The following is a 16,130-nucleotide window of genomic DNA, read 5'->3' on the forward strand; positions in this document are numbered from 1 at the left end:
TTGGAGACAGCAGTGTAGACTCTCTTGGTGAAACTTCTCCATGGGAGTGCAAGGCTCCTTTGGGATGGTGAATAAGGCCATAGGTTTTCCTTGAGCTTTGATCTTGCTGCACACTGATCTTGTCACAACTTGTTTGGCATCATCAGCTGAGGACCTGGAGCAATTGGCCCTTTTCTGTCCTTCTTCATGGTGTCAGCACTTGCTTCATGTTGAGGAGGGCTGCTAGGAACAGAGGTGAGGGAGTGAAGAGGAAATGGCGTTGAGAGAGGACTTTGCAAGCCAGCATTGCCACACCAGCAGAAATAATGCTGCAGATAATGCTCACAATGTACTTGACAGCAGCCATTCTGACATCCTAGCAAACCCTGCATTTCCAGTTCTTGCTTGAGATCTCTTCTGGATCTATTCCTGTCTCCACACTGTGTGAAAAAGGTGATTGCCTATTTCTCTTTGGGTTCCTGCCCCTGAGCACTGAGTGAAATGATTTTTGGTCTATCAATTTGTTGTAGAGCCAAGGAAGCCCTTGGGCATTACGTAAATGAAAGAAATTACTCTATTTATTGTTAGGAGAAGTCAAGCCTCACCAATCTCATTTCATCTGACTGAAAGTAGGTGCAGTTGAACGATTATTTTGTTGATGATATCTGGCTTTGATAATGTGCAATTCTGCAGAAGTTTCCATTGGAGTGAGAAGAAGCTAAATGAAGAATCCATTTTGATATCTTCATTTTGATACCTTAAACTGGGGAAGAAGAACAACAACAAAAAGTGGAAGTCAATAGCATGTTTTAAGGGTTTCACCAAGAATGAAATATACAGGCACTTAATTATATATTTGATTCAGAGCAATCATAGCCCAGCAAAGAGCGTCATTGTATAAGACGTTGTGCTTCATAACACTCATCAATGAAAGGAAAGGTTGACAGGTTACTACTGTGTGACTTTGGGAGTCATACCCATCCTTCCTGAGCCTCAGTTTTCTTACCAATAACACACAGCTAATACTATCATATAGGGTTGGTGTGACAACTAAAATGAGAGGGAAAATATAAAGACCTACCCTGTGGCTGCCCTCAGCTATCTGCATCAAGCTCAATAAACAGTAGTTTTTACTTTGCCCTAATGCAATGAGTTCTTTTTTTAAAAAAATTAAATTTTTAAGTGAGTAGTTCTTTAGCCTCTTCCAAATGGTGCTTTTGAAGATTTTTTAAAAATATTTTTTGAAGAGATGATTCCTTCCTGCAAGACTCAGAGAATGTGTTTAAATTTTTTCTTTTCTTTGTAAAGGGACGGTACCTAAGCCAAGCTTCAGGTGTCATCTTTGCTGTGAATCCAATACTTGCTTCACAGCTACGTGATCACTCAAAGGTACTGATGGGGTTACCAAGAGCTCACCATGCTGCTGTGAAGATTTACTGTCCCTTGCAGTGAGGGTGCTTAGGGGGGTCCCACATGACACAGGCACAGGGCTGCAGCAGGGGCTTTAGTAGACACCTGGAAAACAGAAATCCTCTGAATTTTATTCTGCTTCTCTCTGTGTGTCTGCTTCCTCATCCATCCCTCTCTACACCAGCCTGCTCTGCTTCACAGGCTCAAGTGGTGGGTGAAAAATTGTCCACACACACTCCCAAATATGAACATGACAGGTTCAACCACCTGAAAGGTGCAGCCCTGCCCCCGCACCCAGCTCTTCCTGCTTGTACCAGACGCTTTCTCCCAGCTCAGTCTTTCCTGTGGTTATCCAGAGCGTGAGGGATTCATCACCAAATGCTGCTGAGACTACCCTGCTGGAGGGGTGGAGGGACTGTTAAGAGCAGTCATTCTGATCTGGGCTGCACTCTCCAAAAAAAAGTGCTGATTCTAAGAATATAGACGGTGGAAGTTACTACAAATGTAGACTTTTCAGCCGGGCCTGGTGGCTCACACCTGTAATCCCAGCACTTTGGGAGGCTGAGGTGAGTGGATCATCTGAGGTCAGGAGTTCGAGACCAGCCTGGCCAACATGGTGAAACCCCATCTCTACTAAAAATACAAAAATTAGCTGGGGGTGGTGGTGCGCACCTGTAATCCTAGCTGCTTGGGGGGCTGAGACAGGAGAATCACTTGAACCCGGAGGTGGAGGCTGCAGTGAGCCGAGATTGCACCATTGCACTCCAGCCTGGGCAACAAGAATGAAAAAAACTCCTTCTCAAAACAAAACAACAAACAAAAAACCAAATATAGACGTTTCTTGATTGTGTAGGTAGGTGTTTTTTTTTGTTTGTTTTTTTGTTTTTGTTTTTTTTTCTGTTTGTTTTTTAGATAGATTCTCACTCTGTTGCCCAGGCTGGAGTGCAGTGGCGCCATCTCAGCTCACTACAACCTCCACCTCCCAGGTTCAAGCGATTCCTGTGCCTCAGTCTCCCAAGTAGCTGGGACTACAGGCATGTGCCACCACGCCTGGCTAATTTTTGTATTTTTGATAGAGATGGGTCACCATGTTGGCCAGGCTGGTCTCGAACTCCTGGCCTCAAGTGATCCACCCACCTTGGCCTCCCGAAGTGTTGTGATTATAGGAGTGAGCCACCACGTGGACCTGGCCTGATCGTGTAGGTTTTTTATCTGCTTTGTGAATTATACACTTGGAATTTCACTGCTTTGATAACCATAGCAAAAAAGAAATAATAGATGTGATTACCTATTAATACCAACATTGTTATTATTATTAAATTATTAAATTTAAGACATATATATTTTGAAGAGTGTGATGGGAAAGTAGATAAACATGACCAACTGCATGGAGTTCTATGGTCTTGGTAGGTTTGCAGACCTTTACCAAGAGCCTCTTGGATAGCATGTGCAGCAGGTCACAAGAGTGCCAAGAGACATAGTCGCTTTCTGCTCAAGAACTGTCTTAAGGGTTTGAAGGAGCCAGGAGTCAGGAAGAGATTGAGGGAGACGGATTTCTGCCTTCAGACTGCCTTTCTACTGGAAACTGCAACATCAACTCTTCTCCGGGTCTCCAGCCTGCCTGTCTGCCTGCCTGTCCTGCACCTTTTAGACTTGCCAGCCCCACAATTGTGTGAGCCAGTTCCTTAAAACAAATCTCTCTATATATGCATGCACACACACACACACACACCGTATTGGTTCTATTTCTCTGGAGAACCCCCGACTAATACAGATTTTGCTTGGATCAAGGCCATCTGGCTAGGCAAGCTGAGAGAAGAGACACCTGGAAGATGTGTCAGTGGAGAAACTGCTCTGGTTAGTTCAGCTGGTGGGTGTGGGGCCCTAGGAGAGCAGCAGGCCTCTGAGCACTTGTCCTCAAGGCAGGAGACCTGGAAGGCCAGTGTTCGTTCTTTTGGGTTCACATGAGCTAAGAAGAATGTTGGGAAAGAGGCTGTCACACCACTGAGAGCCACAGTGACACTTCACCCTGAGCAATTCTATACCCGTCTACAGGTCTTTGACTTCTAGGGTTTGGGCGAGTCTGGGGTGCCTTGGGGTTTAGACCTTCCTTGAGAATTGTTAATATCCTACTGTGGAGAATTAAAAAGTGCAGGAAAGTAACTTTACATTAAAACGTTATGATTTAAAGAAATTTTCCAGTCTCTAATTTTAATAGCCCGCAGAGTATTAAGATGCTTCTTTGATTAATGTCCTTAAACTGAAACTATAAATTTCTCCAAATTTTTTTTTTTAATTTATTTTGTTTTATTTTTATTTTTTTTGAGACGGGGTCTTGCTCTGTCGCCCGGACTGGAGTGCAGTGGCCGGATCTCAGCTCACTGCAAGCTCCGCCTCCAGGATTTACACCATTCTCCTGCCTCAGCCTCCCGAGTAGCTGGGACTACAGGCGCCCGCCACCTCGCCCAGCTAGTTTTTTTTTTGTATTTTTTAGTAGAGACAGGGTTTCACCGTGTTAGCCAGGATGGTCTCGATCTCCTGACCTCGTGATCCGCCCGTCTTGGCCTCCCAAAGTGCTGGGATTACAGGCTTGAGCCACCGCGCCCGGCCTCTCCAAAATTTTTGAAGCTCCAATTAAGTTGGTTTGTAGTTTTAACACTACTTTTTAAAAAAATAGCTTTATTGAACTATATATACCATACAATTCTCCATTCTTTTTATTTCGTAAGATTCACCCATTGTAAGTGATTCCATTTTTAGTACATTTATATGTTTAGAACATTTTCAACACGCTAAATGCCAATTTGTAATCATGCCAATTTGTAATCAGTCCTCATTCCCACTTCTGGCTCCAGGTAACTACTAGTCTACTTTCTGTCTCTGTAGTTTCCCTTTCCTAGAACTTTCAATTAAATGGAATCATGAAGTCTGGAGTCATGTGTGCATGAGTTCTTTCACCTAGCATAATGTTTTTGATGTTCAGCCATGTTGTTGCACGGATCAGAAGTTCATTTATCTTTATTGCTGGGTGATATTCCATTGTGTGGATATACCACGTTGTGTTTATCCATTCACCATCTGATGGATGTTTGTATTGTTTCCAGTGTTTGGTGATTGTGGATAATGCTGCTGTGAGCATTTGCATATAAGTCTTTTGTGGAGCCATGTTTTCATTTCTCTTGGTTAAATACCTGGGATTGAAATTGCTCAGTTGTATAGTGTGTATGTATTTAACTTTTTAAGAAACTACCCAACTGTTTTCCAGAGCAGTGGCACCGTATTACATTCCCATCAGCAACGTAGGAGAGTTCTAATTTTCTGATATCATCAGCAACACTTGGTATGGTCAGTCTTTTTTTTTTTTGAGACAGTTTCACTCCATTGCCCAGGTTGGAGTACAGGGGCATGATCTCGGCTCCCTGCAACCTCTGTCTCCTGGGTTCAAGTGATTCTCCTGCCTCAGCCTCCCAAGTACCTGGGATGACAGGTGTGTGCCACCATGCCCAGATAATTTTTGTATTATTATTATTATTATTATTATTTTTGAGACAGAGTCTTCCACCATCACCCAGGCTGGAGTGCAGTCGTGCGATCTTGGCTCACTACAGCTTTCACCTCCAGGGTTCAAGCAATTCTCCTGCCTCAGCCTCCTGAGTAGCTGAGATTACAGGCGCCTGCCACCAAACCCAGCTGATTTTTTTTTTTTTTTGTATTTTTAGTAGAGATGGGGTTTCACCATGTTGGTCAGGCTGGTCTCGAACTCCTGACCTCGTGATCTGCCCACCTTGGCCTCCCAAAGTGCTGGGATTACAGGTGTGAGCCACTGCGCCCTGCCTAATTTTTCTATTTTTAGTAGAGATGGGGTTTCGCCATGTCGGCCAGGCTGGTCTTGAACTCCTGACCTCAAGTGATCTACCCACCCGGCCTCCCAAACTGCTGGAATTACAAGTGTGAGCCACCATGCCCAGCCTTGTCAGTCTTTTTTATCATAGCCATTATAGGTGGTATGTAGAAGTATCTTGTTAGGACTTTGGTTTGCATTTTGTTAATAACAATTAATGATGTTGAACAGCTTTTCATGTGTTTATTAGACAGTCACATTTTTCTTTGATAAAGTGACTGTTCAAATCTAATACCCATTTTTAAATAGGGTTGTTTGTCATTTATTGATTTGTAAGCGTTGGTTTTATGATTTTCTTATTTTGTTGAGGTAGCAGACTTCACTTGGGGAAGGGGTAGAGTTTTTTTTTTTTTTTTTGGTTTTCATATCCTTCCTCTTATTTTTGATTTTGGAACTAGTACAGCGGAACTAATTCTCCAACCCAAGTAAAATTAGTTTTGCCGAGTATTCATTGAAATAGTTCATGGAGTAGAAGAGCAAGACTACCAGGTGAGGGGGTGCTCATGCCTGGGACTCTGGCGTTGCCTTGGGCTGTGAGAATGCACTGAACCCTCTGCCAGGGGCGTTTCCAACATGAAGATTGTCTTCCAGTAGGGTTTTCTAACCACCTATTCTGCCCAGTGTCTGGAGAGTGGTTTTTGTTTTTTTTTGTTTTTTTCATTTATTTTTAGTTAGTAAATGCCTTTTGAATCCCTGTAGCAGTATGTTAGCTGTGGTGAGAAATGCCCTATAAAGTAAGACATAGTCTTTGTCCTTGAAAGAAGAGTGCATAGGCACACATAGAGCAATGCAATGAGATACATGACTAAGTGCAGAGTGAATGGTTATACTGCAATGCCAGGAAGAGTTTGCTGGAGGCAGTTGAGTAATCCCTGAAAAATCATTATTGGATTAAGGGTCAGTCACTTGGGTAGGCTTCCCAGTGCCAGTCTACAAAAGGCACTAAGGCAAAGGGGAAAAAATGGCATTTTAATTTTAATTTAATTTAATTTTATTATTTTTTCCCAAGATGGAGTTTTGCTCTTGTCACCCAGGCCGGAGTGCAGTGGCATGATCTTGGCTCACCGCAACCTCTGCCTCCCAGGTTCAAGCGATTTTCCTGCCTCAGCCTCCCGAGTAGCTGGAATTACAGGCATGTACCACCACACCCAGCTAATTTTGTATTTTTAGTAGAGACGGGATTTCTCCTTGTTGCTCAGGCTGGTCTTGAACTCCCGACCTCAGTGATCCACCCACCTCGGCCTCCCAAAGTGCTGGGATTACAGGTGTGAGCCACCGCGCCTGCCTGCAGAAAATGTTTTAACAGGATCCCCCTCATAAAAAGTGTTGTGTGTTTAAATGAGACACTTGCAGCACAAGGGGCCTGGAAGGGACTTCCTCTAAGAGCTGGTGAATTATTGCTTCCAGTTTACTGCTGCACATTTGTTTTGTTGAGTGGGGAACATGAACTTGACGTCGGAGATAAAATGAGTGGGGCCAGTGAGTGGGGCCCCACTCGTCCTGGGCGCCCTTCCCCTCTTTGGTGGGTTACTGAGAAGGTGGCACTACAGAGAGTGGAGGCTGCCTGAAAGCTGAGGAAAGGGGCGTTCTGAGAGCTGGAAGGGTCCTGTAGGACCTCTTGGAAAAAGTGGGTTGGTCTTCAACTGGGCCCAGAAGAGGGGGTAGGATTTAAATAATCGAAAAGGAAGACATGGGAGGCTCTATGACGTAAAGTCCTCCTCAAGGAACCACTGGTTATGCGAGATAAACTGTGTGGCTTGAGTTGACCTCCTAGGGCAAAGTTAGAATGGTTTAAGAATGTCTGAAATTCTACAAATACTTTTCTTCATCAGCAGTAAGTATCAGTTGCATCTTTCCCTTCATATCTCAAGTGGTGACAGCCACAAATGCCAGAGCTCTGGGGTCAGTCAAGGCAGACAGCTTGCTGGAGTGTTGGAAAGGACCCTGTTGAGAGGAGCCCAAATGGCCTCCTTAGATGGCATGGGAAGAACTGCAAAAGTTGATTTAGCTAGTAATGCTGTCAAGACAGCTCTGTGTGTGATGGAGTCAGGGGCATGCTATGGTAAACAGAGTCAGCTGAGGAGAGGATGCCTTGAAGGGTGCCCAGCCGCTGGTTTGGTGCTTACATTTGATGGTGGTAGGAGCGCATGTTCTCTTGTTATATAACTGAGCCCTGATGATGCAAGGGGCAGGGCTGGCTGCAGCTATAATTTACTAGATGAGCAAGGATGCAGTAATCTCCTTGGAGAAGGACATTTGCGTATAACATATAGACATGCTTCTCCCATCTTTCATGGTGGGAGGGGCTACAAACTCTGGATTTGGGTCACTGGTGTTTCAGATCCCTTTCTCACCTCCCTTTCTCCTCCCTTTCTCACCTCTCAGCGTTCAGAGGTGAGAGCTCATGGACATGATGATTGTGAGGCTCTCTCAGAGTCGTCTGCCATCTTGGGAGATGATTTGAGGGAGAGGTCACACTGGTGGAATGAATAGTTAACTCTTGACTTGGGACCCAGAAGTCAGACAACAGAGCCTTGTGAAGTTACTGCTCTGGCTAGACTTTTAAAAGATCCCTAGAAGTGACAACAATTGTCTATCTTCATTTTTTTCTATTTCAAAAGGAAAAGTTCCTTAACTAATTTGATGTCATTCTGGTGAAAGTAAAGTAATGCTCCTTAAGGATTTTTTTGGTCAATGGAAAAAGTAGTTTGAAGAGGCTGTCCCACCAGACTACAGAAAGCTGGAGGCATGCAGAAATGGGTGTGTGGGCACAGTCCTTAGCTGGCTATGTGCTATGTGGCTGTGGGCTCCTCACTTAACTCTTTGAAGCCCCAGTTTCTTTATCTGTATAATTGGGATAACAGAAGTACCCATCTCAGGAGGTTGTTGACCTAAACAGGGCTTTGTTTAAAATGAGGACTCAATAAATATGAGAATCCTGTTTGATCAGAACTTATTATGGTGAACGATTGTCCATTTACGTTTTCCCTTGAACAAAGATTTATTGAGTGCCAGCTATATACCGGAGATGCTCTCTGGGTCTGTGCTATGCAGTATGGTAGCCATTAGCCACATGTGGCTGCTTAAATTTACATAAAACTAAAAAAAATGAAAAATGCAGTTTTGATGTGGTTTGGCTGTGTCCCCGCTAAAATCTCAACTTGAATTGTATCTCCCAGAATTCCCATGTGTTGTGGAAGGGACCTGGGGGAGGTGCTTGAATCATGGGGGCTGGTCTTTCCTGTACTATTCTGGTGATGGTGAATAAGTCTCACAAGATCTGATGGGTTTATCAGGGGTTTCCACTTTTGCGTCTTCATCATTTTGCTCTTGCCGCCACCATGTAAGAAGTGCTTTTCACCTCCCGCCATGATTCTGAGGCCTCCCCAGCCATGTGGAACTGTAAGTCCCATTAAACCTCTTTTTCTTCCCAGTCTCGGGTATGTCTTTATCAGCAGCTTGAGAACAGACTAATACAGTTTCCTCAGTTGTCCTAGCCACATTTCAAGCCACGTGTGGCTGACTGGTAGCTACCATATTGGACCATGCAACATAGAACATTTCCATCATTGCAGAAAGTTCTACTGGACAGCATTAATGGATATAGCAATGGGCAAATCAGTCACTTATGTGAGATCCAAACATGGATTTTTTTAGCAACCCCAACTTGTGGGTGTGTTTCATTTTCTCCTGGGAATGTGTTGATAGCCTCCACATTGGGCTATGGACGTTTCAAAACTAGTAGAGGTTTAACAAGATCTGGGTGCTGCTTTCTGGATTTATTAGTAAGGACTCTATTATTAATGAGAAGAAGATGTGCTGTGGGAAGTTTCCTAAATTCTTTATTAGACACAGGGACTGAGCAACGAGATAAATGACAGTGCCCCTCCCTGCTCCACCCGCCTTCCCTCAGGTTTATTACAGGACTTTAGGTAGCAGATGGCACAGACCTGGGGTCCGTGGGGTGATTCCAGGGCAGGAATTCTGCCTTCGCTCAGAGGTAGCGTCTTCCTTAACCCTCTCAGCCATCCTCTGGGGGAGGTAAGAAAGACATTTTTCCCTCCTCAAAGCACCAAGAAGCAAAGGGTCTTAGTAGATGGCCCAGGAAGTTGGTGAGGGGAAAGAAGTAGATGCCAGGCGTCTTTGTCCTGCAGGAACCTTCGAGAACACCTGGCAGCTAGCTCCTGAGGACCTGGGCCAGGGCGAGGAATTTTGACTTCAGAGTAAGGTGCTTTCTGCCCTGCTGCCAACATGCTGTGCACTTCCACGGGCAATGGGCTTTCCGACTTTATTCCTCCTCTCTCCACTCCCTTGTCCTTTCCTTCAGCCCAGGGGAGAGGCTACATAAATACTGAAGCATGAAACCTCAACTGATACATACTTACTGTTTTGCTAATTATTATTGCTTTTTTTTCCTTCTAGTCCCATTAATGTTGTGAAAGCCACATCCATCTGTGTGAGCAATCTTTAGGGAACTGGGACTGCTAGGTTCCAGCTTGTGGAGCTTGGAGGGAGAGGTGAGTGTGCATTTGTGAGGGTGTGAGTGCGCACACACTACAGTGTGCTGCCCACGGAATGTCTCTTGACTGTAGTCAAGGGCAAAGTAATGGTTTTAGAGTACTTGTTATTTAAATGTGTCCCTGGCAGACTCTTCTCATCTCCCACATGAATATGAATAATCAAAAGTGGGTGGTGGAAAATGAGATGTGTTCCTCTTCTCTGTCTCTTCTCCCTTTCCAACAGAACCGGGACATCGGAGGAAGAAAATCAGCAGGCAGAACAATATTGGGGAAAAAACAATGCCACGTGGTTCTGTTCAGCTGAGCTTCTGCTCCCTCCAGCACCCCCACATGGGACATTTGTTTACCCCCAGGATGCTGCTCTTGGAGAGTCCCAGGGGACGGGTTTAAGCCCTTGGGGATGCAGCCTGTCTAACTTAATATGCACAGCCGTTCACATCCAGGGCACAGAGGCAGCCTGGCTTTCCCCGAAGGCCCACGGGGACCACAATGCTGCATTTGTCTGTGGAACTGAGATTTAGCTGCAGGTTCTTGCCTGAATGCAGCGGGCCTCCAGCCACAGCCTGCCGGCATGGGGGATTCCAGGAGGGATGTGCTTCATAAGCCGGCATTTGCTCTTCTTTCCAGTCCCCAGACCCAGCCAAGATTATAGATAGATGTGCTCATCACATGCAGGTGCTGGGGAAGCCAGTGGGACATCACTGGCTACATCCACCAATGGGATTTTCCAACTTCAGTATTTATCGGTTTTTCAAACAAATTCATCATCTGTATTCCTTACCTATTTACTGAGTGACTACAATGTGTAAGGCAATATTCTCGGTCATGGGGAGTTAGAAAAGGTCAAATGCATATAAGATATGGCATGTACTCTGAGATAACTTGTAATCTATCCAGAACCTACTCATCACATTTGGAAAGAGAAGAGAAACTAGCATTCTGTGGAGTACTTACTATGTGCCAGATCTGGAGTGAGGCATAGTACAAGTGTTACTCATTTACATCTCATGGCCAACCTCCAATGTGGACATTTAGCATCTCCATCTTACAAGTGAGAAACTTCACTGTAGAGAGATTAAATATCACATGTCATTGATTCTATGACATGTATTATTTTCACATTTGAACACCTGAAATATAGATATGTCTAAAAGGGCTTTTCTTTCTTGATAGTAAGATAACTGTAGGTCTTTGCAGTGGTGTCTTAGATCCTGTGAAATATGGTATTTTGGCAAGTGTACACAGCTAAGAGCAAGTGGAATCAGAATTCTACTTAAGTTTGCCTGACTCCAAAGCTTGTGTGTTTTCCAGTATAACGTGGTGCAGTATCAATGGTCTGTATGAACAAAGGCCATATCATTTTTATTGACAAAGTATAAAAAGGGGGAAATGGTGACTGAACTGGAACTTGCATCATCTAATTCCGTAACTGAGGAGGCAATAGCCTGGGGACTGCATGTATCCCACAGGATATTAAAAAATTGAGAAAATGTTATTTCATGATCTTTACTTCTCTGTTGATTACAACTTATTTTTGGGGAACAGGATAGTCACATGGCATTAGAGTGGCATCCAATAGGTTTTTTTTTTTGAAATGGAGTTTCACTCTTGTTGCCCAGGCTGGAGTGCAATGGCACAATCTCAGCTCACTGCAACTGCCACCTCCTGGGTTCAAGCGATTCTCCTGCCTCAGCCTCCTGAGTAGCTGGGATTACAGGCATGTGCCACCATGCCCAGCTAATTTTTGTATTTTTAGTAGAGATGAGGTTTCACCATGTTGGCCAGGCTATTCTTGAACTGCTGACATCAGGTGATCCACCTGCCTCAGCCTTCCAGAGTGCTGGGATTACAGGCGTGAGCTACAGCATTTGGCCTATAACTTATTTTTGAAGAGGCCAAAATAAATGGCAAACTCTTGTATGGATAAGATATGAAAGGCGAGTGTGATGTATTCCTCCATCTGTTCTGGTGTGCTCCAGGCTAAGTGTGGTGCTGTTACCAACAGGGATTATTTAGGGGATGTGACCAGTGGCCTCTTTATTGTCCTGGAGGGCCTTGATAGGAGACACAGGCCAACTCCCTCTCCTACATAACTGAGTTCTGGGAGAAGTCCCCGAGAGCAGGCGCATGTGTGTTTATTATTGTCACAATGCCCTGTGGCCAGTACTTGCAGAGATGAAGCAAGGTCTGTTGAATTCCATGGATGACCTGGATTCAGAAAGCTGGGGCAAGGGCTCCATAGGGGGGAAATAGCCAATCCTGCTGCTGGCTTTCACATACGATAGGCTTGATCTGCCTGGCTCCCACATGCTTAAACACATTTGGTTCCACAATGGGCTTTGACTAAGTCATTTTCCTGAGCAACTGATGTGAAAAGCAGAGAAGTAGAAGGGAGATTGGTTAAGGGCCTTGGTATCAGATGGGAGGCTGTGGGGAATAGTGGAAAGAGAGCACCACTGGTAATCAGAACACCCAGGACGGGCCTGGAGCTCCCTGTCTCCTAACACCCAGGGAAAACCGGGTCTCAGAGGAAGTGAGTGGCTTATCCAGGTTGTCACAGATGATCACTGACAGCTAAGTCAGGACCAAACCCAGGTCTCTGGAGAGTGTGCCTATTACCTTAACAGGTTGTTTAATCACTGGGGAACTGTGTTTTTCCAGCAATGAAGAAAACGAGGCGGTTGACTTCTTAGAAGTCTCTGAAGGAAATAACCTAAAATAGCAACAATGAAAACACCTACATGCACAATAGTGTTCAGTGAAGCCTTATTTATGATTACTGAAACACTAGAAACAACCATAAATGTTCCACAGTAGGAGAACAGTTAGGTAAATATGATAAATATAATTGATAAAATACTAAATAGCTGTTAGAATTATGTGTAGGAAGACTGTAGCAATATAGGAAATTTTCTTATGATATAGGTAAAGAAAAAGGACACAGAAGCATTTGTATATTATGATGATAGCCTTGTTTAAAATACACACACACACGTACACACACACACACACACACACACACACGCCTAGAAAATTAAAGTCTGGTAAGAAGCCCAAATCCTAATGATGTTTGTTATCAAATAATGGGATTATGAATTTTTTTCTTCTCTAAATTTCTTGTTTTAAAAACATATCACAATGAAAAAATGTATTTTTCAAAAGAAAGAGACAGTAAGATGGGAAAAAATGGTTTGTTGGGGTGACTCTCCAGTTCTTATATTCTGTGATCCTTTGGCTCTGGACTGGCTGTTCCCAGCTGGAGGTACATGTTTTTCATAGGGTAAAAATGAGTTTAGCCTTGGCCAAAGGAAAAAGGCAGTCTTCTAGGAAGTGGAAGTGATTGAATAAAGGTCTAGAGACTCTCCTGTTGTTTAGGAGAATAATTGGACATGACTCTGAATTGGGGGAGAAACCATAGACTCTTGGCTGCAGGGTAATTTATTTGTATTTCTAACCTTGTGTGCCCAAAACCCAAACATGGCAGAAGTAGCTGGAACGGTCCTATCATTTTTCTCTGCCTCCTGAATTTGCCCCAGGGTGGGAAGTGAAGCTCTTGTTGGCTTCATTCAGCCTTCCAAAGAAAATGTACAATTGCAACGTTTCCATTTTTTTATTTCCCCTTTTCTTTGCAGGCAGGTTTCTTTTCAGTCAGACCTGCGTTGGTTTAAATGGTTAGCAGTTTTAGAACCCTGGGCCTGAGAAAATTCATCACCATCTGCTTGAATCTCTTTATGGGCTGCGTGTGTGGTGGTGCGCAGCCAAGACGGTGTTGGCCAGAGAGCCTGGACAGGCGGTTCTTGTCCTGACACCATACTAATTAGCTGTGTGACCTTGGGCAAGTGACTTCACCCTGCTAGACTTTCATTTCCTTACCTATATAACGCAGGCACCAGAGTCCACTTTTAAGAGTTCCTTTTAGCTCCCGCCTTTTATGTTTATTCTACTAACTCACTCTAAAAGCTTGGTATTGACTTAGCCAAATTATTTAATTTGGTAAATATTTTTATGTGCTGTTTTATTACAACTGCTGTCATATGGTTGGTTCACTTGGCTTCTGCTATTGCTTCTTTTTTTTTTTTTTTTTTTTTGAAATCAGTTACACAAATATACATAGCTCTCCTTTATACCAGGAAGCATTCTTCCTTTTATCTGCAAAGGAGATGTATTCCAGGGCAAACTAGCATGGCTCATTGTGGGTCAGTGGGACGGCTGCTTGCCAGTAGTGTGTGTGTATGTGGACGTGTGTGTATGTATGCATATGTGTATGTGTGTGCCCATGGGTGTGTGCACACCTGCCCAGTGTGTCATGCTTTGTTTTTTTCCCCTCTTTAATGGCACTGCTGAGAACACATCTGCATGAATAACTGCTAATACCAACTGTCACGCTTGCAATTCCGTGGGGTTGGGTATGATTTTCTAGCACAAATTTATCAGCACAGTGGGCGTTTGGGGTTAGCTTCTTCTGCAGATGCCTCATGAAGCAGGTTGTGGTCCACTGCACCAAGGAAAGATGTAGTTTTGCCAAAGAAGAAGTACTGCGTCGTCAACAGCAGATCAAGGGGATATCCATCCCAAGCAACTGCAGGTCAGAAATTGTATCGTGGACAGTTCACAGGAGGCCACAGGGAGGGAGGTGATTGAGAATGTCACCCTGTCACACTTGAGTCATTGGCGGGTACAGCCACTTTTTATGTGGGTGCCTGCTACTGACAGGCTCCCTCAGCATGTAGTCACCCTTCTTCAAAGGTAGAGGATGTGACATTAGTCATCTCTGTGGGTGGAAAGCCTGTTGTTACTGGTTATAACCCTGATGGAAGAATTAGTGGACCTCACCAGGCCAGTATGAATGTAAAACCCAGAGAGGGTCTTGAAAGGAAAAGAAATCTGTTTACTTTCCTTCTCTCATCTTTTCTCTCTATTATCTTCTAACTCAGATCAAAACTTCATGCCATATGGCAATAAAAAGAAGCCACTATATCATCATCTTGTACCTTCCAAAGAAGTTACATAACCAAAGCATCCCAGGCTCAGCAGAGAATGAAGGAGCCAGTGGAGACTTGCCTGTATCCACATGGGACATTTTTGGGTCGCACTAGATCAGAGGTGGCACCCATCTGCCCTAGCAGTAACTTTACCCTTGGTGTAAATTTGTCAAATTTGGTCTTTGACAGTCATTTTAAATGAGAAGTGTTCCTAAGATCCAACCTAGGCTGAGTCATTTCTTTTATTTCTAGAGAATCCTGCTGGTTCCTCCCTACAGAGGAGATATTTGGTATGATGACAGTTTCCTGTGTCAGCTGGGTGTTGGATGACCCAGGTTTCATTATAAATTTGCTGATAGTGCACATGGATCTTTGTCCTCTTTCCTTAAAACATTTTTAGGGAGACAGGAAACCTTAGTAGGCTTCTCATTCCTGATACTAACTCACTTTATGACCTTACAGGGGTCCCTCAGCTTCACTGGGCTCAATTCTCCTTCTAAGACAAGGGGTTTGTTACAGTGGTTCTCAAGCTTGGCTGTGAGTTAGGAATACCTGGGAAAGTGTCGAACATCCTGAAGCCCAGGCCGCACCCCAGACCAGTTACATCAGAGTCTCTGAGGATAGGAACTAGGCATATGTATTTTTTAAAGCCACTGAATGTTAAGAAGCACTTGTTTACAGCAGTGCTGCTTACATTTTAATGTGACTCACCCAGGCATCTGTTAAAATGCAGATTCTGATTCTGTAGGTCTAGGGTGGAGCCCGAGATTCTGCATGTCTAGCAGGCTTCCAGGGCATACTGATGCTGCTGGTTCACAGACCAAGATTTGAGCCACAAGATTTAGAATCCAGGCTTTAGATCAAGCTTGTCCTACCCTGCCCGTGGGATGCATGTGGCCCGGGACAGCTTTGAATGCAGCCCAACACACAATAAACTGTCTTAAAACATTACGAACATTTTTTGCATTTTGTTTTCAGCTCATCAGCTATCGTTAGTGTTAGTGTATTTTGTGTGTGGCCCAAGACAATTCTTCTTCCAATATGGCCCAGGGAAGCCGAAAGATTGGACACCCCTACTTTAGATGATCAATTAATGATAGTACAAAGCATAGTAATTGTTTGCAAAAATGTGGCACAAGAAATATACTATAAGAATGAGCACAGAAGAAGGAGCATTTATATCTGGCAGAAGAAATCAAGTGTGGCTGCACAGAGGAGGTAGCATTTGAGAGTCTTGAATGATGAGGAAAGTAGTAGTCAAGGAAGCTTCTGTTTCTTCAGAGAAACAGAACCAAAAGGATACACACACACACACACACACACACACACACACACACA

General features: G+C 44.0%; 1 protein-coding gene across 3 annotated transcripts in view; it reads left to right on the forward strand.

Moving 5' to 3' along the window:
• The window catches only part of LOC111528595 (glucose-fructose oxidoreductase domain-containing protein 1-like), a 20,547-nt gene extending 9,150 nt beyond the window's left edge, over nucleotides 1–11,397 (forward strand). Inside the window, exons 2-3 of one of the 3 annotated variants that reach the window (XR_003307270.2) lie at nucleotides 9,713–9,807; nucleotides 10,034–11,393. Coding sequence is in view for 1 of the 3 variants with exons in the window: in XM_026449423.2 (XP_026305208.1) it covers nucleotides 9,713–9,729 (17 nt within the window). In the remaining 2 variants the exon portion in view is untranslated. Of the gene's footprint in view, nucleotides 1–9,712 lie in introns of all 3 variants that reach the window. The other 2 variants (XR_003307269.2, XM_026449423.2) reach the window with 2 other exon arrangements.
• Nucleotides 11,398–16,130: the final 4,733 nt, after the last annotated feature.

Source organism: Piliocolobus tephrosceles, chromosome Y (assembly GCF_002776525.5).
Source record: "Piliocolobus tephrosceles isolate RC106 chromosome Y, ASM277652v3, whole genome shotgun sequence".
Taxonomy (NCBI): Eukaryota; Metazoa; Chordata; class Mammalia; order Primates; family Cercopithecidae; genus Piliocolobus; species Piliocolobus tephrosceles.